This window comes from Copadichromis virginalis, linkage group LG12 (assembly GCF_057382275.1).
Source record: "Copadichromis virginalis isolate Kocher_CV1m ecotype Utaka linkage group LG12, C_Virginalis_male_GT1.1, whole genome shotgun sequence".
NCBI lineage: Eukaryota > Metazoa > Chordata > Actinopteri > Cichliformes > Cichlidae > Copadichromis > Copadichromis virginalis.
Window position 1 is genome coordinate 26181077 of NC_140629.1, and position 22952 is coordinate 26204028.

At 41.6% G+C, this 22952-nt stretch overlaps 2 protein-coding genes across 4 annotated transcripts; both read right to left on the reverse strand.

Annotated features, from left to right (window-relative positions):
• Positions 1 to 11004: 11004 nt before the first annotated feature.
• Positions 11005 to 16366, reverse strand: plk2b (polo-like kinase 2b (Drosophila)). 2 transcript variants are annotated; one of them, XM_085475676.1, is made up of 14 exons: positions 15967 to 16366; positions 15748 to 15855; positions 15528 to 15644; positions 15084 to 15213; positions 14736 to 14919; positions 14321 to 14519; positions 14041 to 14212; positions 13747 to 13841; positions 13323 to 13455; positions 13081 to 13161; positions 12790 to 12949; positions 12510 to 12639; positions 12247 to 12357; positions 11005 to 12080 (listed from the first exon to the last, which is right to left on the reverse strand). In XM_085475676.1, the coding sequence occupies exons 1-14, from the start codon at positions 16150 to 16152 to the stop codon at positions 11889 to 11891; spliced, it is 1998 nt and encodes a 665-aa protein (XP_085331802.1). In that variant the 5' UTR covers positions 16153 to 16366; the 3' UTR covers positions 11005 to 11888. The 2 variants fall into 2 exon arrangements, with proteins under 2 accessions (XP_085331802.1, XP_085331803.1); XM_085475677.1 differs by having other exon boundaries at positions 14041 to 14188; positions 15967 to 16365.
• Positions 16367 to 17286: 920 nt separating this feature from the next.
• Positions 17287 to 22559, reverse strand: LOC146697146 (ATP synthase subunit C lysine N-methyltransferase). 2 transcript variants are annotated; one of them, XM_085475678.1, is made up of 6 exons: positions 22477 to 22559; positions 20163 to 20336; positions 19345 to 19449; positions 19113 to 19253; positions 18985 to 19035; positions 17287 to 18890 (listed from the first exon to the last, which is right to left on the reverse strand). In XM_085475678.1, exons 2-6 carry the CDS (start codon positions 20328 to 20330, stop codon positions 18702 to 18704), a joined length of 654 nt encoding a protein of 217 aa, XP_085331804.1. In that variant the 5' UTR covers positions 20331 to 20336; positions 22477 to 22559; the 3' UTR covers positions 17287 to 18701. The 2 variants fall into 2 exon arrangements, with proteins under 2 accessions (XP_085331804.1, XP_085331805.1); XM_085475679.1 differs by lacking the exon at positions 22477 to 22559 and adding an exon at positions 20439 to 20776.
• Between the last annotated feature and the right edge of the window lie 393 nt (positions 22560 to 22952).

The window sequence follows — 22952 nt, forward strand, 5'->3', positions numbered from 1 at the left end:
TGTATCCATAAACTGTATGAATGAAATACTTTTATTTCACTCAGTAAAACTGGAGGACTTTGATGGGCTGTTAGGACAATAAACCACACAGCAAGACATATTATTCGGCAGATAATTGCATTAAAAGATATGTGTGTGTGTGTGTGTGTGTGTGTGTGTGTGTAGTGGCTCTAAAAGCAAAGCAATCTCACAGACTCCTTAATAAACACATAAAAAGAAATGATATATCAGAGTAGAATGCAAGTATACAATTGCGAGGAATCATAGCACTTCACACAGTCACAGTCATCCTTAAAAGAGGTCATCAGAGCATTGCAGGATATTTACACTCTATAGCTCAGAGTCTGTTTTTGTGCCAGCAGCCCTGAGAACCTGGGGGAAACCCATACACAAAAAACAAACACTGCTACAAGTGTGAGATTTAAATCCCCTGACCTGCTGTGCAGCGGTGAACTTGCCACCGTATGCATTTAAAAGGTGTTAGTCAAGCATGGATACGGGCCTGCGGGTGGGCTTTTAGTTGACACACACACAGATGCACAGACACAACTCGCAATTACAGTCATCGCATCACTCTGAAAGGAGAGTGAGTAAAGCTGTTTGTCTGTGTTTCTGCACTTAGCTGGTGTAGTCACACAGGTGACCTCAGGAGAGCCTCAGAGTACGTGCTGACACCTGCTCCTCAGCACGTGTAAATGTATCTGAAAGAAAACCAGACAGTCCTTATATGGAAGTCACAATGCAAAGTCCAAAACAGATACATAGGGTTGTGAATTTCTTTGTACTCTTTTAGAATCTGAATACATGATTATAAATATGTGTATATGTCCAATTCATTTCAGCCTTACTTTTCTACCTTCTACCTAAGCTGAGCTATCCCACTGCCACATTAGTTTCTGTCCTTTCTACTCAGTCACAGTGAATATCTTAGCATCTTCCAGTCTGCCACCTCCAGCTCTGCCTCCTGTGGCCATTAGTTCCACTTGCTCCATTCTGCCTGCACTCTTTTCTTCACCTCTCTTGTTCAGTGTCTGTAACTTTGGATGGTTACTCATCCACCTTCACTACCTCCGCTCCTTGCAGCTTCACTGTGACACCTGTGTCCATCCCATTGACACACATGTGTTCTGTCTTGCATCTCCTTACTTTCATTCCTCTTCCTCCTGAGCATACCTCCACTTCTCCAGGCTCTCTTCCACCTGCTGCCTACCCTCGCTACAGACCACAATGTCATCTGCAAAAACAGTCATGGTCCACAGAAACTCCTGCTTGACTTCATCTGTCAGCTTGATCATCACCAGTGTAAACAAAAAGTAACTCAGACCTGACGTCTGATGTAATCCCACTTTTTGCAATATATTTACCTTCATATATCCCACCCCCGCCTTGAAACCACACGACACTCCTACCGCACACCTGACCACTGTCTTGTTGTCTTCATACATGTTCTACACCACCCTCACATGCTTCCTTGCCACTCCTGATTTCCTCATGCAGTACCTTTCCTTCTCTGTACTTCTTCAACAACTGTCTAAAAGTAAACATTGCATCTTTCTCATGCCATTTTATTTCATGTCATTTTAACTTTGGGGATAAAGATAAAGAAAAAACATTTTTTCTTCTTTTCTTTTTTGTTTTGTCTTTACTGTATCTCCTTGTTACCCCTTAGCCTTATCCTGAAACCCCTCAAGGGAAACCCTCCCCTACAAAATTGGACATGACATAATCTAAGTGACATCACTTATGAAACACAAGCTACTCCACCTGCATCTTTGAACATTCAGTTTGTCAGTGATGTCTTGGTTTTCCCCTCTATTTACCCCACTGGCTGTATTTTGCTTTAATAATTTATACATCTGCTTAACCTTTCTTCCCTTATCTACTATCAAAATCCAGCATCATCACACGCTCATCCTGCTATTTCAACAGGATTGTTGGGTTAGAGTCCAGCTCGCCATTCTCCTTCCAGCTCTAAATTCATGTGGCTTATTGTTCCCATTTCATCCGCTAAACTAAACAGAGGATATCCAGTAGGATGTGTTCCTGTTCACTTCCTCTGAAAGGAATACAAACAGTGACAACTGCTATTGTCCTGCTGCTTCGTTAACAGTAAATGGCATGACAGTTCGTCAACAATTATCGTGTCACATTTGGCTAGCTGAAAATTTATTCATGAACGCATGTACCTCAGTGACTGTCACTGTCTATCACTCCTGTCTCAGTCAGTTTCAATCATTCAGAAGAGCCATTGCAGCAGCTGCTCCCCATTTGTTGTATAACAAGCAAAACTGATTTGTAATGCAGTGATTATGGCTCTCAAATTACCCATATCATATGGGTTTTTACTTTATATATTATATAGCATATTTACTTGCCATGTTTTTGTCTATTTTAAAATGCCTAAACTTTGCTCTTAACTCCGGGGTATTGTCAAATGGTCCAAGTAAAACATCTGTGTAACTTGTTTATGCAGACGGTGTTATCTGGGTGGATACTTCCTGTGGGTGTCAGGTGATTAACACAAAATAAACACAAGTGTAAAGTAAAAGCATGGTGATAAGGAAGATAAGTTTTGGCAAAAAGCTAAGACAAAGACAGTCTGAAAATACTGTTGCAAGCATCATGAGCAAGTTACCAGTAAGCTGAAAGCAATGAGAGAAAAGAACAAAGCTGTGATTAGGAGAGTCATTTGTGAATCAACTCTTGCAACAATATGAAGTTCACAACCTTAGTTTTTTTTGGTCACCATAACATAAAAATTGTTTAGATATTATCACTGATTAAATCGAATTCATATTATGTCTACAGTAAGCCAAGAAAAATGATAAGTTCATTTACCTACATCTTTACTATGGCCTCGGTGACACAGTCCAAAGGTTAATGACCACCCATCACCTATTGATCACTAGATAAAACTATTCTCCAACTGGTTGGCAAGTGGTTGTTGGAGGTTTCTGGCTGTTGCTGGGTGAAATCAGTCACAAAGAGCATGTTGCCAGAAACAAATCCTTGTAATTGCTTTGGTCACGAGCAGATTTGCGTGGTTGCCTTTAGTTTGTATGGAAAGTCGTCGTCGACAAACACTTACCAAAACCATTCGCCAAGTGTGAGTGAAACTGGAAACAGTGCAATGCAGTTGCACCTTTTGGAACACCTTAGTTGTAGCAGCAGGGATGGCAAAACTATTACTATGAAAGTGAGCGTTCTCAATTTCAGGTTTGTGCGGCACTTTCACTGTGTGCAGTTTCACTACTGCTCTGAGAGTAGTTAACGAGTGTTTTGAGACAAGTCTGTGTTTGCTATACAAACTATGGGCGACCGCAGCAACCTGCCTACAATCAAACCAATCACACAGAGGTTTCTGGTGTACTGATGTGTACTTCTTTGTAACAGTATTAACTTAGCAACTGCTAGCAAACACTCACCCACCAGTCATGAAATATGTATAAAACGTGGATGTTGCTTGGAAACATTAACGCAATGCAAAAGTGTACTTGCATTGTATATAAAGGCCAAGAAATATCTCATAAACAGGACTTTCACAAGTCAGTGCATGACATCACAGCAACTACATCCATACTGTCTATGAGCAATACACATTTCTAACTGCATAACTTTTGCTCTTTAAAGCATTATGAGCCCTTTTTTTTATTCGGTTGAACGTTTTAAATGATGTGTAGGGAAAGATCTCAGTTTAGATATAATGCTTTCGCATTTGTACCCTGTGAGACTTGGTTATCAGTCTATGAAATAATATTATTGCAATGCTTAACCAAGGAGGTGTGCACGCAATTCAGGATGACTAACAAAGCAGCCAAATTAATAACAGCTGGATGTTTACGTGCGGGCGAGGATGAGAGTGCCAGTTGCCATAGGAACAGTAGTGTCTCCCACTCAGCTCAATAGCAGAGCAAGTGCACACTGCAGATCTATTATTGCAGATGATGCATTGATTGGCTCATTGATGGGGCCGTCAGGCAAGCCGCCGGAAACATTTATCTTGACCACGCGAACCTCATACCTGACCCTCCCGTTTCCTCTCTGTCCTGGCATTTCAATTTTTCTCTCTCTTGCTATTTCTATGCCAAAGCTGATTTTTTCATGAATGAGTGAGCGTAGACAAAGGAGAGAGCAAGAGCATCAACAAAAGGCAGTTTCAGCTATATAATGACAGCTTCTTTTCTTCCCTTCAGTGAATATTTGCACCTGATACCCTATATTTAACAGCACACAAATACAGTTTAGGTTGTAGCTATTCTCAAACAGAAATTTAGATTTGAAAAATCGCAAATTAAATATAACTTTAAAAATGTTTTCCCTTGAGTGTGTAAGCACTGGCCCTGTGGAGATTCATCTTCCCCCAGCCGTCATCATGGAGAGTCCTCCTCCATCCAGCACCACAGTCCATTTGTCCACCCCTGCACTTGCCTAGTGCATGCTGGGAGAATGGCAATCTGGGTAACAGTACTTTTGGCATTTACCAGACGAAGGCGTGTTAATGTGGGCATGGAGAAATGCCAAAGGTCCATGGCTTTTTGACACAGACTTTTCAGTTAGAATAGCTGAACAAACTTTATTACTGAGTCAGAGATCTAAACTCCTTGAAGTTCAGATCTTGTTACAGCAAGTTGACATTCCTACAGCGATATTAGGGAAAGACAAGAGCTTCTGAAGAGCTTAAAGAATACACAGTCCTCTGTATCGAGCAGTTTTACTGGCACTTAAGTGTGTGGGCAAGTTATGACAATGTGAAAGGTGCAGCACTGAATCAAAGCTTTTTGTATCAACAATGCTGAATCGGCTAGATTCAGTGACTCTGACATATATTTACATAAAAATATAAGATTTATATTATGTTTAATCTTTGCAGCACATGAGCAGCTTCAGCACAACTCTACAAAGGCAGGTTAACATTAAAGTGTGAACTTGTTGAGCAACCCAGCCCCACTTCTAAGCGTGTGTGCATGTGAGTGCCGTGCAGGATTTGCTTTGTCCATGTGTCTCCAATGTGAATCACCGGATTGAAATGCTGCTTTGAAGCCTCGGGAGTTTCCTCCCTCCACAAAGCAGGGCTGTGTTTCAACACTTGCCACACGTTGCAGATCGTTACTAAAAGCTTTCCACACTTGGTGACACTAACACTGCTTTCCTTAAGTACCCTTTGAGCCGTGTGTCTGTATTATTTGGCATGACAGAATCATGAAGAGAGGACCACACTTTTCTTTTAATCTCACGCAGTGTGAGCAGTACAGCAACCAGTCAGTTTGCTTTTTAATTTGAATTTTATTTTGTATTTTTATTTGGTCGTATTGTATTACTTAGCCGGATTGTACTTTTACAAACTACTGTGGCAGCTTTTGAAAAAACAATCACTAAGCTGACCTTCAAAATGACAGCTTGAGGTGATAGCTGGAACAAATAAAATTGCGAGTGACTCAGCTGTAACTCCCAGACATGTTGAAACTTTGCAAATGTAAGAATTTTAATATGAGAAAGGGACTTTCAGAAAGCCTCACAGCACATCCGTTTATGTGCTGGTATGGATGGAATTTTTACTTAGCGATACCAAACCATAATTATCTCCCAACCCGATGCATTTCAGTGATCATGTGTAAAACCACAATGCTATAATGAAACGGATGCGAGGATGCTGCAGGACTTTTGGACGAGCTTTAGTTTCCACAGGAATTGCAACCAAATGCCTGTAATGCTGGTGACAGAGACAGGTCTGACTGTTTGTGCTACCCTAATCAACGGTCTACAGAAAATCTGTATTATGTATCGTGTTTTATGTGGTAATGCCATAGAGGGTATGTGAAAGATAATGGTAACCACATGTTTGAGGACAAGAGAGCACACTTGTAACTAATTGGATAATGCTTCCATGGACACTGCATGGGTCCGTGCCAGACCAAATAATTCATGGTAAGTAATAGACGATTAAAATACCACAGTTTCACTCCCCAAAACAGAAGCACAGGCTTCTCGGATGGCATCTTAGTGGAATTAGCTACACGGCAAGTCAGTTTTTTGGTAACACAGTTGCATTAACAGTGACTGAAGCTAATGAGAATCTAATGACAGCAAAAGTTTATTTATTGATTGATTTCACTGACCAAGATGTAAACATCTCCTGCAGAGTTGGGTATTTTAACATGAAAGTCTACAGGGACTGAGCTGCTTTTAGAGGAACTCCAGTTTTAGGAAGTTGCGCTGGCTTTATTTCTCACCCCCAGAGGTTGCCCCTCTTTTAATGCAGGCTCTAAAAGCAATTCAGTCCCCACAGGCAGAAGCGAATTGAATCATCCCAGTTAATTGTGTGCTATTTTCTGCTAGCAATAGTGGATTAAAACTTCTACGTGGCAGAATTTTTCATTTCAGATAAACCTCTTGCAGATTTTAAAACTTTTTTCTGTTAAGTTCCCCCCTTTTAGTTTCATCCTTTCCCTCTTGTCAGAGGTCTGCCCACACATTCATGTGATGTGTTTGTGGAAATCACCAGCAAGTCACATTCTCTACTGACATCACACAGGAGGATGCTGGCAGAGTCAGCGAAGATGTAAGACAATCTGTCCTCAGAAAGGGACCCACAAGAAATAAAAAAAAAAAATCAGTCACTGAAATATAATGATCAGCCTGTGATGCTCATCCACTGCATGTGACAGTGTACGACAATCCAACAGCCTTGTTACGCAGGCTGTCTGCAGTGGTTCATCTCGGTTCATTCCAGTATAGTTAGTCTGACACATGTGACTAATATCTGAATAAAGAACCCCCTCCCCATGTAATTATGTGGTAATTAGATGCATTTAATAAAAGATGAAGCTCAAGCATTTAACTAATAGAGTGCGTTTGAGAACAGGAAGAACTGCAGCAGGCAAAATTATTATCTTGAGGAAACTGTGAATGACTGGATAGTATAGAAAACTGCTGATTTACCAGTTGTGTTACTGGTTCTGGTGAAAGGTTAGATCTTTACCAATACCCTTATTGATTACTAATGCATGTTTTTAACATCAGAGTAGAATTGGTAGAAACAGGCTTACATGTGGCTAAAAACATTTTGCATGTGATATGCATTTTACATGAAATTACACAATTTAGTACCGGTTTTTGATTCCCGTCTCTACAACATGGTGCAAGTGAAAGAAACTAACCTTTGTTGGAATAAAATACAAGCAGCGATCCAGTGATGTTTGCTTTTGCTCATGAAATCTGCCTTTATCCTTCTTACATTCTCTGAAATTGAGCTGGACAACTCTGTGATCCACGAATAGAGCAGAAAGTATTTTAGACTCAAGAAGGTTCTATTTTCAGCCAGAGTAAAAGACCTTTTCCGAGAGTTGATTGTAGGAAATTATAGGATTCAGATGGGAGAACATGAACGTCACTCTGCTGAGCCACTGAATGACCACTGCATCGTGCAGGGTGACTCACTGGGAACATTATACGTCTTTGAACACCTGAAAGAAAACCAAACATACTGACAAGCAGTCACGTGCACACAAATTTTTGGCATGCTTGAGCACACTCAGGAAGCACATTTTCTTAATAAGATTACAGTAATTAGCTGGAGTTTGTGCTGTCAACTTTGCAAGTATGACTGCTGAGCATTGCTCATCGCTCTGTTCAGTAATGTAGGCTACAGCAGAGAATGGGCAAAGCTACAGTCATCCCAGCTCTTTCTACAGTACATCTGTTTTTGTACACATAGTAGGAGGAGGAGCATTGACATTTCATATGCAAAGGCTTTCTAATCCCTCGAGTGCATCCCAGTGTGTACGTGTAAGAAAGAGTGCTTTTCTCTTCAAGCAAAATATGCCTACCATCACTTTTAATACTAAACTGACTCATTCTTTGGCCTGCAGAGAACTTCATCATAGACGCTGAGGTATAAAGATCGCCTTTGTCATTTCAGCTTAGACTCGTTCCAGAGCTAAGCCTGCCCGCGTGCACAAGACTTTTCCCACCGTCAACGTGACATAGCAGAGTAGCAGCTTTGTGTGGGTGACACTGAAAACTAGCAAGTCTAAACATTTTCCCTCCAAACAGCAGTGACACTAAGAACATCAAATAAGCTTGCACTGCTTTCCTTTTTGGTCTCTGCAAGGTTAAGTGCTTTACTCACAAAAAGCCAATGCAGCTAGTCGGGTAACATTTGCTGACTCACTGGCAGAATCATTTATATGTATGATCTAGCCACCATAACATCATCCACTTTCAGGACTCTGCGTGCTGACCCTTCAATATTAGCTTGATGGCCGTCAACATGTTGGATTTTTTGGAGCAGGTAGTATGTTTCAGTTAATTTGAAATAGCATCTGTGCTTCAAAATGGATATGCTCCTAACTAAACTTTAATAAGAGCAATCAGAGAGCTCAACTCCCCACGATGGGTAAGGGCTTTACCAAAACTTTGATATTTTTATTAGTACAATGGTGTCCGCCTGTTATGGCATCATTGTCACATGACAAGGCATAAAAAAACAAAAACAAAAACAAAACATGTGCTGTATAGTTGTCACCTTGCTCTTTCGTTTGTTATTTTTCTTGATATGGTATTTTGAAAGAGAAAAAACGTCAAGGTCAACTTTGACCTTGGGCACTAACAATGAAGGTCAAGGTCAAAGGCTTAGCCTAGTTACTCATGTCGCCCAAATCATAGTATGTCAATGTGTAGTGAAGTTTGAAGATCATCCATAAATAATGTAGGAAATATAAAGTTTTTACTGATTTTCACATTTCATGTGACCTTGACCTTGACCACCAAAATATTAAAAAGTTGTTAGTAGCATCTACCGTCACACAAAATTCAAATGCGATATCTTGAAAACTGTGGATGCTAGAATGCTAGCAAATAGACAAACACGTGGAACAGATTACACACTCCCTCCCTTCGGGATGGGACAAGGCTTAATAAGGTCCAGGGGCCAGAATCAGCCTGCCAACTATTCCAGTCCAGCCCAAAAGACAGCTTTGGACAATGTGAAGAATGTTTTGGCCTTTTTAAAATGCATCTAAATAAGTTTACAGATTTTCCCAAGAACTTCCCCATGGCAGTTCATACTACACTAAAGTAATTAAGTAATAAGTAAAAAAAACAACAAAAAAAACGGTAAATGACAGAAAAGTTTTTGTTTTTTCACTACTAGATATACTATAAGTCTTCTTTTGTTTGTTTGTTTTTTATGTGTTCCCAGTAAAAAAAAAGAAGAAGAAGAACATTTTCTGTGAATAAACAATTCTTTTACTGTTCTTTCACTGTGATGAATGAGGAGTGAATCTAGCCAGGAGATCAAGGGATGCTGCAAATTCATAGGCCTCCTGTTTGACTTTACTGTGCTATAACTAAATTCAAAAGCGTCAGTATAACTTGAAATCACAATGTCGTAATATGTAAGTGTTTACTGCGGCAAAGGAGCTAAACAGAATGTCTTTTGCAGCAAGTGAAGTCATTTCCTGCTCAATATTTAAGATGCTTTTGCATTGGCTTCATTTTTCATCCCCACGGGCTGTCGCTTTGTTTTCGATCAAACAACCTCAGAGTAAGTGCCCTTCTACCTCTACCCTGCTAGCAAAGAGTTACCATCCTGTTGTCAATTTAGCTCTGCCCAGTGTATCCATCAGACAGAGATGCTGCACTCATGTTAAGATGTTAGGACCAGCGGTAAATGCCCTTGAAGAGCAAAAAAACTTTACATCGACAATGGGATCTATTTCTGTCTGACAGATGCATCCATTTCAGAGGCCATTAATGTCAAAAAAAACCACACACTCAGACCCGGAGGTGTCGTCATGAATAATTCCTGAGCAACTCTTGCAGGCTACTTCCTGTTCTGGTTCTGTCTGTGTGGGTATGTTTATGCATGAGGCATTCATTATTGAACTCTGAAGAGCACAGATATTCTGAGATAGCATCCAAAGGGATGACTCAAGCGTCCATGTTCAACTTCCATCATTACATAAGCCGGGAAGGTGAAGAGGTGCTCAGCAGACAGCTAAATCAAATACTCGCGGTGGAGAACAAAGAGAGAGCGGCGAAAAGCCTGACCAAAAGACACAAGTTACACAATTTTATCACAACTGTGTGATGACACGAGCTCTGACTCTCAACGAGGAGACGCCGTGGCAGGTGTCTTACACGCAGCCCTCATCGATTTCCGACTCGAGCAAAATTGGTCGGTGCCGGCTTGTTTCTATGGTTACAGCCAGTGAACGTGAAAGGATGTCCAAGAACCACTGAAGCCACTTTGCCTTAAAAGCTGTGATGCAATCGCTGACATAGTTGGGCCAGCTCTTTCGTTTTGCGTCTCGCCTCGTAGCTTTACGTCACTGTCAGTGTCTTCTCTCTTTCTCTTCCTCTGAACAATCCAACAAACCCATGTGTTTCTGAGACAAGGCCAGCCATATTGCACAGTCACTCATCTTTGCCGTCTTCCATTTATCACTGCAGAAGAAAACTCAGCAAATGAGAGGCCTTGAACCACCGTATAAACAACTGCGCTGTAAACACAACCTCTATCAACCCATCTCTCTCACTGCACCCATTTCCTGCTGCAAGTTTAAACATAGGGAAGATAAAATACTTGCTTTGACCTAGGCCCCTGCACAGATATGGGCATAATTAGCTTGAATCTAATTCTCACCACACTGAACAGGAACCGCTTATTTTCTTATGAAACAAGGGCAGCCCCCGCTCCCCCAAGTATGTTTGAGAATAACCCTAATACATGGCATGTCCCTAATCTATTATTAAGGCCACTCTCAGAAAGAGTAACGGCATGAAACATCTTAACATCTTCAGGGAGTTTGAAAATAACAACAGTGAAAGGTCTGCACTTGTATACTGTCTTTTAACGTAGCAAGGCTCTAAAAATCAATTTACAGCACTTCACATTCACCCATGCACATGCACGGCAGTGGGGTGAAGCTTACATTCAACCTACTGGCTGATGTTGGGAACATCTTTGACTGTGGCCACACCCCAAAAAAAGGACAAGTACTCTTTTTTTTGATAGAAAAAGCTTGTTTATTAAATAAATAAATACTGCGCTTTTTTACACAATAAGTTATGCAGGACATGTTTTACCCAGGTGACAATGGCTCTTAAGGGATCCTCAGAGGATGTATGGTACTAGTTTTTTAGTTGTTTTTTTGTTGTTGTTTTTTTAACGTCATTTTCTCCTCCTGCCCCCTTCCCCCATATCACCCCTTTGGTTCTCAACTTAATAAGCTGAACCCATCTGTCAGTAAAGAGAACAAATCACAGTTTTTAAAGTTAGTGTGACATTACACCCTTCCCACTCAGACACACACTCACTCGTACACACAGCCAAACTCTGTAGCATCCTCACATATTAGCCAGTAATTCCTTTGCACTGGTGAGTTGGCCGCGACATAAGCTGTACAACATTTACATTATTCCACAGTCAGGCTCTGACATTCAGAGCATCAATATATGGATTCCCTCTGGATTAATTCAGCTATACTCTATACAGTGAAGCTGGTGCCAGCCCAGCATTTCTCTCTACTTCCCAAATATCCCTCTTTCCCCATCCCCATAAAACACTTGGGGATCGCATTCGTACCAACATACGCCCTCCTTTCTCTCCTTCCAACAATCCACATACAAGTCAGCCCTTTTCCATCCACAGTTATTGTGCTACATTTCAGTTTCTCAGTCTTTCAGTCTCTTGCTTTTTTATTTTTTTCCACACCTCGCACTGGTGCCCGAGTGATTATGACACCGCACAGCTGGATTAATTTACTCTGCTCAAATCCATTCTTGAAATCCACTCGTCTTCCACGGATTCTTTCGGCATCCTCATTCCACCGCAGTAACACGTTCGGTAGGTTTGCTTGTCTGTCCAGCACACGCTCTGTGTGGGTTTAGCTGCATCTCTGCAGAAGCATGTTGAGGGAATACACCATGCGCTCCCGCAGGTCAGTAGGGCAGCCAGACTTCAACAGGGAGCTGAGTTTGAAGGTTTTGGAGACGCGGTCTTCGTTAATGTATGTCAGCATGTACTCCTCCCTCTGGCAACACAGGATGATCTTGGTGTGATCGTGGTAAAAGTTAACCTTTAAAGATAAAAACAAACAAGAAAACTGATAAGTTTGGAGAACAATCTTTTTGTCTATTTGATTTGTGGTTTAAAGCTCCTTGATGCCATGCATCGCACTTGTAACTACGCTTCTACTGAGCATGCCCAGCAGCAGCTATGCTCCTGTGATAATGTGTGTTTACCTGGAAAGTGCCGTCATTAAACAGCATCATGAGGGCGCGGTCTGACTTGAGCCACTGCAGCAGGTAAAGTCTGGGCATGTGTGAGTCTGTTATAGTGCCAAGGTCCCCGCCCTGAGAAAGCAAAAGAGTAGCACATCAGGTTTAGACAAGCTGCAACGTCTCTAAGGCTACAGGGTGTGGAAATACAAAAGGAACATAACAGCAACATAACAATTTTTTTAAAAATGGATAAAGGAGTGGAGGAATAACGATTTTTTACTTACATCCATGAGGTTTTCCTCCATGTAATGGGAGAAGTACTTAAGCACAGTGACCTGCCCGACAAAGTGTTCAGGAACCTCACAGGTGGGAAAGACAGAGCGCTGGCCTAGCTCTGCGTAGTAATGGATGGTCCTGAAACCCAAAATAAAACAAAAAAGATCAGATTCGGTTAGATGACATTTTTGAAAGATTTGACACGATAACCGCAGCATGCTTAGACAAGTTAATGTTGTGACTAATAACTTTTAAATTTAAGGGAGGGCGTTGAGAAAGAATACATACTTTCGGTCGGGTAGGAGGCTCATGTGAGTGCCATTGTTGAAGAGAACTCCCACGGTGTGATCAGATAACTGGTATCCAAAACCGTACTTGTTGGAGTAATCCACCCATTTAGTCACCCATTGAAGACTGCAGCTGGTTGAGCCCTGAGGAATGTCACTGGCTGCAGGGTGAACAGAAAGAGGAGGAGGGTTAGAATACAGTTAAAGGTATAATGAAACAGTGAGCTTAAGTGCACTATTAATTGCAGCTAAGGCATGCATGTAGAGGTCAAGGCTTTGTTAGTTCACTCACCTTTAGGCATATTCTCCAGACACCCCCTCAGCACACTTGCAACAGTCTCAGCCACACTCCCTGTCGTGCTGTCTTCCAGGCCTTTTGGAGCAATAACAGGTGCTCCGTCAGCTTGACATGACAATGGTACTAAACACTCTAGCTATGGCAGCAGCTCTCTGTAACACTGATTTCTTTTCCATAATACATCAAAAAATAATTCCAGTCTGTCTGCGCTCTGTTAAACGTGTGGGTGAACTTACATTCACTACTGCTGCTGCAGCTTCCCAGACTCCCCCTGACGATCAGACGGATGGTGTCTTGCGTCGTCGGGGACTGGCTCTCTGTTGCCGGGGCAACGGGGCTCTCGGCAGATGGCGGAAGTAGACTTCCATTCTGAGGTGGGAATGAGTGACGACAGGGTTTAGAATCTGTGAGTTTAGATCATACCTTCCTACTATGACTCAGTGATCACCCACAGATGCAAAGAGGTTGGCTTAAAGGTTGAAAATAAGTGCTTTTAGCACTTCGGGAAAAATGTGCTCGTTATAACGTTTTGGCACAGCTCCAGAATGACTCACTGGATTCTCCTCAACGTGATATCTCAGATCTATTTAACTGCCGTTATGATGAATCTACCTGCAACATCACCCACACTCTTGCAAATATCCTGTCTTCAGTTCTTACCTCAGACACCTTTTTGCTGTGCTGTTGGCTGATGGCAGTTCTCTCCAAGTCATGCTGCAACTTGTAGATCTCCTCTTCCTCTTTGGTTAACTTATCTATGAAGGACAAAAGGAGTGCAGAAAAATGAGAGGATGACCTCCATGACCAGCCTAAGGGTGATAAAATGGGTCATGCACACTCAGTTAACGCTAGGTGTAATGATGCCCGTGCTTCGAGCATAAATTCAGACTCAAATACAAACTATTAGTGTGACAAGTAGTATACTGAGAACTTAAATGCTGTTGCAATACTCACTCAGAGTCTCGTAGTACTTGACCTTGTCCCTCTTCCCACCAAACAGCGCAGCAGCAGCTTTCTTGAAGAAACTCTTGGCAGGGCTAGAGATGTGGAAATCTGGTGCTGAATGGCAGCAGCTAGCAGGCAGACGTTCTGGACTGAAGCCCTGTGAAGAACCAAAGTGGGTCATCTGGTGGGAAGTGGGGGGGGGGGGGGGGAGTGTAATTGTTAAACTCCTACGCTGTGACATTTACAGTGTTCAACATAGAGTGACATAGAGTTGGCAATCGTGTCTAACCTGTGTGAAGAAGTCATGCCTCAGAATGTGGTCCAGGTTGGGCCTGTCCTCTGGCATCTTGGCAAGCAGGCTGGCGATTAGCTGCTTAGCCTGTGGTGACAGGGACGAGGGGAGGGAGTAGCGGGCTTCTCTAATACACCTGTATGTCTCCTTCAGGTTGGTGGTTTCGAAAGGAGGTCTGCCCAGCAGCATAGTGTACCTGGAGGAGGATAGAGGGCATTGAGTGAGGGAGCTATTTATGCCATAGGAGATGCATGGGTAGTTTATCACACATATCACATATTTCTAAGTGAAAGAAGTAAGACAAGAATAGGCCTGTCCATAACACCCGATGCCAATATAGATAGTTTCTTAATAATTCATTACTAAACCTTTTGAAGTTCCCTAATGCTAAATTTATAGATATCCGACTCACATTACACAGCCCAAGGCCCAGATGTCTGATTCACAGCCGTGGCCCTGCTTGTTGAGAACCTCAGGGGACAGGTAGTTGGGAGTCCCGCAGATCGTCTTCCTCCTGTTTCCCGCTGGCTCCAACTTGGCAGCCAGACCAAAGTCCCCGACCTTCAGCTCCATCGTCTCGTTCACAAAAAAGTTACCTGTCGGGAAGAAAGGGAATGATATGATGAACACTTGATATTCAAGCCAGGATCAAAGCATGAGCACAGCAAATGTAGAGGTACAGACTGAGGTTTAGTTACAAGGAATGATGTTCTCCCTGCACACAATGAAAGATTATGCACAGCACTGTAATATCACTAACCAAGTTTCAGGTCTCTGTGAAGGATTTCCTGTTCATGCAGGTACTTCAGTCCAGACACAATCTGTCTCAGGTAATAACGCACCTCTGGCTCAGTAAGCACTTTGCGGACCTTCAGGATATGGGCTAATGACTGCGGGAAAAAAAACAAAGCATAGAGATGAGAATAATTATAGAGCTTTCCCAAGATATAAGCACTGTCCTCTGTGCAGAAAAGCTTATCACACTTGACTACTTCCCTTAATTTCAAACCCCGTGGTAACACATTAAAGTTTTCTACTTTCGACAGTTAATTAAAACAGTAAAGCTCTTTATAGAGTGGGGCACATTCTGAATACCAAGTAGTGCCTCGCTGGATTTTGGGTGCAATGCAGGTCTTGTTCACATTAGAAACACGGCGGCAGTAAAGTCATTTCAAATTTACCATGTGGAAAAAACAGCACTTACTTTCCTGCTGCAGTACTCCAGCAGGATGTAGATGTTCTCCTTGTCCTCAAAATGGTGATAAAAATGCACGATGTGTTTATGGTGTAGTAATCTGTGCAGCTCAATTTCTCTGTCAATCTAGCGAAACGAAAGACAAAACATGTCTTAAATATATATATATATATATATAAACATATAAGTTGAACATCACTGCGCTCAAGGATCGGAGTTGCGCGCTTACCTTTTCCCGTTGGTGAGGTTTGGAGACGCGCGCATGAGGGATGATTTTGGCTGCGTAAACTTTGCTGGTGGAGAGGTCGGTCATCTCATAACATTTAGCAAATCCTCCCTGGAAAAAGGAACAACACTGTTAACATGTTTTGTCTTCGGGTTAGGTAAATCCCAAGGGGGGAAAAAATGTTTTTAAAGAAAAGAAAAAACGATGGAATGCTTGCGCTACCTTTCCCAAAACTTTTCCACGGCAGTAGCACTTCCCCGTGGCAGGATCAGTGATTATCCTGGCCATTTCTGAGGGTGCACTGCGCTCATCCATTTTCTTTCGGCGAGGCTCGCAGGACCTCTGCGTGGATTCACACATGGTGCTGCCGTTTGTCTGTTGGTGCCCGGCGCTTCTCTGTACTTCCATCAGTTATAGGTCTGTCGTACAAAACTCAGAATGGATCCCGGAGAGCTCGGCCAGGAGTCTTTATACTCTGGCGCTCAACCCTCCCCCTGTCTGCCGCCCTCTCTCTGACGTCACGGGCATGAGAGAACGGGGGTCTGGCTGTTATCGATTACCTCACATGTACGTTTGTGTTGGTGGTGGCACAGATATGGAAATATGTAAAGCGACGTGCGAAACTTTGGTTTTTTAATAAGCATTATATATATGCTTATATATATGCTTATATATATATATATATATATATACATACATTTTGATATATACATACAGTTTGATAATGAAGATAGACACGTGCTGTACTGTAGTATTTATTTAATCGAATCTGAATTCATCGAATAAATAGCCCCTTTAAGAAAATATACTTGCACATATCCACTATGCTGAAGAGAATCATTTGCATTCTCTTCAGGCTCACACCATCCGGTTGCTGCACCGAGGTCAGGTTGGAGCACGAGCGCCCTCAGGTGGAGATTTTGGACACTATTCAGATTAAAATGCGGGTTTCAGACATACCTTTGGGACCTGCAGTATGTTTATCAATGTAGTGCATGCCAGCTGAGCAGTGACACGTGGGACTTCACTCAGCTGGTTAGCGGTTGTATCTATAGATGTAGAAAATGTTGTTTTCAGAGTCATTTGCCTGTGGCAGTAGAAAGACCAGATTCATCCATGTGCAAGGCTGAATAACCCAACCTCATATGTATCCATTCCAGTCTTCTCTTCAGTGGCTCCTTGTTAAATTCAGAATTCACACAACTGTTGGGTTTTCTTTCTAATACTACTGAGGTGACTGTTGTTGTGAAAACTAAATAAATAAAACTGAATTGAATTGAAACAAAAACAGAAAGACACAAAAACTTCACCTCTTCTCTGCCTAAAAGTGAAATATTCCAACACATGTTGTTCAGATTGCTGTAAACAAACAGGCAAAGTGCATGCACCCATGTATTGCAAAGGGCTCAAATTACCACTTGCAGTTATGGCGTGGCTGTGCGGGCCATAACAACTACGTGCAGTGTCGAAAGACCAAACAAACCTGACCTCCAGCTGTGGCCGCAGACATTTATTTTAGAAAAGCCACACACACACAAGAAACCACAGCATTTGAATTTAATGTCAGTGTCACAAAACCAAAATGAAACAAAACTATTCACAGACTCTCCTGCAGCATCCCAGTGAAGGACATTTATCGGTGCTGATGCTGGAAATAAATGGCTTGCAGTGTGAGAGCTCTCGAGGAGAGATGCAGTCAGTCACAAACATATTCTTTATAGTGAAGCATGATAACATTACAGCCGATCGGAGCGGGCACGCTCTGTTTTGCGTAACTATTTTTAAATCCCGGTAGCTCTGCAACCAAGTAAGCTAGCGCAATAATTTTTTTTGCATATGAAACTGGAGGAGTTGTACTTACATCTTATGCCATCAGCTTGTCCTAGGTCACAGTTTCCTTCCACATAAAGCTTTGCAAAAACTGCATAAAAATCACTTGCAGCAACAAAAACATGATATTCCAGAAACACGCTTCGCCGATCCATCAGCTGTTTGTAACACTTCCTACGTCCATCAGCGCGAACTATCACATGACCGCATGACCTGCCCGAAACCGGAAGTGACGTCATTTTGCGGAAATGTAGTTTTTTACGATCGGGGCCTTATGAGCTTGTGTTTTACTTGTTATGTGTTTTAAAAAGTTATGTTTGACTTTATGACTTTCTGTGTCGTTTCTGGGATGCTTAAGACTCATATTGCACTGCTGGAAATAGTTTATTTTGATGCATATGCTGTTATTTTGCAAATTTGCACTATAATATTTATTTTCGTTTTTCCTGCAGTATATAAAAATTGGTGTATTTCAAAAATAAAACTATGAAGACACTCAAAATAAATTTCCTGTGGTGGGAAACTAGTTTGTGTAACTTTTTTGTATTTACAGTTTTGAGGGATAAGCCTCTTAAATTTCTCTAACTAGAAATATATGTTAAAAAAACAAAAACGATTTTCAATTTTTTTGTAGTTTATTGCACTTTTTTGCAATTTATGTAATTACTATGCACCTAATGCAGACATATTATTAAAGTTTGGGCTATAATGGTTGTATTGATGTATAGCAACTTGAAATGCTCCCAAAAATGGCTCCACAGCATGTAAAAATATAATATAAGCTCTGGCGAACTTGGTTCTATGGTAGGTCTTAAAGGGTTAAAACAAGGACTTCAGCATTATGGCTTAAACTCCATTGGTTCTGAAAGTGCAAAGACTTAAAAAAAAAATAGTACACGCGTCAGGTGAAATCATCCTGACATTTTGCTGCCGAGTCAGAGTCCTTCCATGTTCAAAGACTTCTTTGAACGATCTCTCCTGGTCAGTGCTTATAACTGCCAGACTACCAATTTATGCTCTCTTTGTCTGGGATTCTTATCATATTATATTGCACTTACTGCCCAAGAACAAAGTCCCAGGAGGGTACAGTGCTGTTTTGAGTTACAATTCTAGAAAGTGCTGTAATTTTATTGCACTGCTGGTTTTGCTTCGCTTCTAAGGTACGAGCGCACAGTGCTGATGTCGTAAGCAAAGGTCTGATCAAGTCCGAAGCCAGTGGATGACTGCTGTGGCCAGTTAGGGAAAGGAAAGCGACAAGCGATAACAAGCGCGTCATCTGAAAGCTCTTTCAACAGCTTCTCTCCGAGCACCTCCATCTGTAAACCAGCAAGAAGAGCCAAATTAGCACAGCATCAGATGACCAAAAGCAGAGGAAAACAATCATTCTTCACGGGAAAAAAACCCACTCACCACTCCCGGAGCAAGGAACGCTGTCACATTATTGTATGGAGACAAATTGGTCTAAAAGCAAGAGACAAACATGGTCAAACTACAGCTATTACCAAGTGTAAAAGACTATATTTCTATCACAGTCTTACCTTCCAGAAATCTTTTTTAACAAAGACTGCCTGCCTGGAGGGGACTCCTGTCCAGCAGGCCTTGCTCCTGGCATATGCCACTAAAATGGAGTTTATTTCAAAGCCTGTGGACTGGAAACCAGCAGCAGAGGCTGCAAATACCTGGCAAGCAAACAGGAGGAGTTTCCAAAACAGTTCAACTCACAGCATATTCACAGATACCTTTTTCTCTAAGACAGGTACACTCACTCACCAGTCTTCCATCTCCTGATCCCAGATCTGCCAAGCGACCTGATCTACCCTCAAGCAGCTTCATCACGTTCGCAGTCTGATCTTTACTGGAGGGCAAATAGGGCACCTGGACAACAGTGCAAACATGCAGTGAGTCAGTACACATGGCAGGCATGATGTCTCAAGACTCTCCTTTTCAACACTGCCCTATTGCACAACTGACAGCATGCATTACAAAGTAATTGACATGAAAATATCCCAAATAAAATACAAATTGCTTCCATCTGTTGTTAAAGCTCCAAATTAAATGTACTTCTCTTCACAACAGTCAAGCCTGCTGTGACTATAGCCTTGAGTCAGCTCTCCCACTCACTGTCAGTGGAACTGCTTCACAATAATCTTCCAAATTACAATCTCAGCAGGACTCTCTGGTTCCCAGTTGTGGTAAACACTTTAAATCTGCCCATTGTACAAAACCATTTTTCTCCTAGCATAACATGTTTTATTTGAGCTATAGCTGGAGTCATGTCATTAATCCAAACCACACGCATGCGTACACACACTCCTCTATACGAGGTAAACTGGTAAAAGCAATTTAAATTATTGCATATTCACATTAACAAAAGATCATGGTGCAGTTCTCCATAGAAGGTCATCATGATTAGACTTACCGCTGTCTTCTTTCCCACATTTGTTGCATGGAGCTTTATGCTCCAAAGCAAGCAAATCAATGTTAATGTGCAAGTTATGTTACATGATCTGATTTCACACATGCAACATTTGATATGTGAGTCAGAGCAGGTAGGTAAAAACCCTAAATCTCAGGGCGATCTCAGGTACCTTGAGCCTCCATGGGATTTTGCGGAAGCCCGGTAGGGTGAAGAGGCTCCATAATCCGTACAGGCCTGTAAGCAGAGCACCTGTGCAGGCTGAGAAGATGGGATGAGGTCTGTTGGTAGGGAAGACCCCGCTATAGTTTTGCAGGATTACTTCAATGGAGTCTTCCATGGCAAACTGTGGCAGGAGGGGTTAAAATACAGCAAATAAGTGGAAATATTACTGCAGCCTGTATGAAACAAAATGCTACTTGTATGTGAGATATTCTGATTAACTTACTCTCTGTTGTAATAGAAGGAAACTGATTTATTCATGTTGAGTAATACTGATTCTTTTAAACATAGATAAAGATACAGGGTTTCAGAAGTATTTTTGTGATAGTGGTTTGGTCCTTCAGAAATTGTCTAAGTGGGAGGGTGGCTGTCTAGAAGAAATTCTTAAGGAAAGAAAAGAGCGAGAAAAGGCTGAGGTATGACCAATTACACAAGAGGAGATCAGGAGAACAGTGAGTGTCTACAGCCATCTAAAAAAAAATAACACGGTGGAAACTCTGCCATAGTTTGGAGCTGCATTTACAGCCTGTGATGCTGGGAATTGTGTCATAATCTATTAAATTATGAATGCAGAAAAGTCCTGTTAGATTTTGATCCACCGTGCAACACATTCTGGAAAGAATCTGATTGGTGACAGCTTCATTTTTCAGCATCACAATGATCCCAAACACACTGCTAATAAAGTAAAAGCAAGCATGAATAGAAAAAGGACACACAGTGGATCACTATCAGTCATGAATTGGTTTCCCCAGAGCCCGGACCTCAACATTACTTAATCAGTGTGGGATCATCTTGACAGAGAACGGAACAAAATGCAGCGAACATTGAAAGAAGAGCTTTGAGCGTTTCAAGAAGCCTGGAAAACTATTAAGACTTCAAGACTATGTAATCAAATTACCAGAAAGCTTGTCTACAAGAGTTCAGTATATGTTGAAAAATAAAAGAAGACATGCCAAACATGGACTTTCAAGCTCATTAGAATTGTACAAACTCCTGTTTTTGCTTTATATACTGCATTTCCATGCATGTTTGCACTCGTTTCAACAAATTGCAGTGTCTATTTTCCATTTTCCTAGCAAAATATAAAGAAAAGAGGAGAGGCTCGAGGTTTTTCAATTCAATTCAATTCAATTTTATTTATATAGCGCCAAATCACAACATAAGTCGCCTCAAGGCGCTTCATAGATACAGAGAAAAACCCAACAATCATATGACCCCCTATGAGCAAGCACTTTGGCAACAGTGGGAAGGAAAAACTCCCTTTTAACAGGAAGAAACCTCCGGCAGAACCAGGCTCAGGGAGGGGCGCCCATCTGCTGCGACCGGTTGGGTCAGCACTGTGGTTATCAGAGCAGTTAGAGGCAACAAAATTGCAGATTTCAATAAATTCACTGTGATTATCTGGCTCGACATTTTCCATTTCATAAATTAATTCTAATTTAAATGACTTCCTTTCTGTACTGCAGTTTCTAATTGGACAATAAAACTTAAGACCAGTAGTGGCCATCATTCTGACACAGCTTACCTGCTGGATTCTGAAATACTCCATATATACATCGGCACCTTTTTAAAGAAACTGGTTACCATGTAAGTTTGTAAATGATCATGGTGTGAGTTTGCCTTAAAATATTCACAGAATTCAGCATTTACAGCAAAAATCAAAAGCAAAAAAGTTTTAAACTATATATTTCACACAATCTAAGAAGAATTTGGTATGTATGTATTTATATATATATATATATATATATATATATATATATATATTACTATCGACCTCTTGTATTTCACGAGGAAAGCAACATAACAAATAATTTCAAATTCCTCTTATCACTATTAAGACTATAAAGCAAGCTGATTTCCACACCACATAGCATACACCACCAGAGCAGCGTTTCCGACAGCAGGTGGGGCTACAGTGACCTTTCACTCGCCCACAAACCTTCTAGAAAAAAAATATTGACAACATTTAGGTCATGCACCGAAACTACTCGAAGGAACAATCCTGTTTATTCTCGACAACAAGGAGTTTTACCAGTACAAACTATCCCGAAAGAGCTATTTTCAGACACGCAGACATATTATAAGAGTTTTAGATTCTGGATGAAGTCGATGCAAGCGCATGCACAGTTAACCCACTCACAGCAGGACAGACAAACAGTTCGGTGTGTGTGTGTGTGTGTGTGTGTAGACTGGAGAAATGTGCAAAGTTCTAACAACACCTGAAAAACTCAACTATTGTTGACAGTTAAGTCTGTCTACCTTACCTGACCCTCCCCCTCGTCTCCTGCGCACTCAGCAGCACGCACGCACGCACGAACAGATCGTCCAGTCAAACAGCGTTCAGTCAGCATGTCCCGCCCTCTCGCTTCACGCACTTCACGCACACCCTATCAAACGTCTGCTTACTGCCTGACAAATGAGCTCTGACTGAATCCGAGTTGTACTCCACGGTAATTTCATGCCTCCTGGGTCTGTGCTGCTTATCGCATGGCGCAATAGTATAAGATAAGCCACTTAGGATTCAGGTGTGAACGCGTAAAAAAGCCTCTAATTAAGGCTGTTATATAAAAATAAATGTGTTTAAAATGCTTTAAATTGGTGTTTAATTACGATCATACATTTCAGGTGTGAATCTCTCTGCTCCATCTAATTATAGGCGCGATTATAATTGCAAAGATTTTTTTTTTGTTGTTGTTCATTTCCGCCGCGGCCTCATCCCAGACTCATTGAGCCGAAAGGT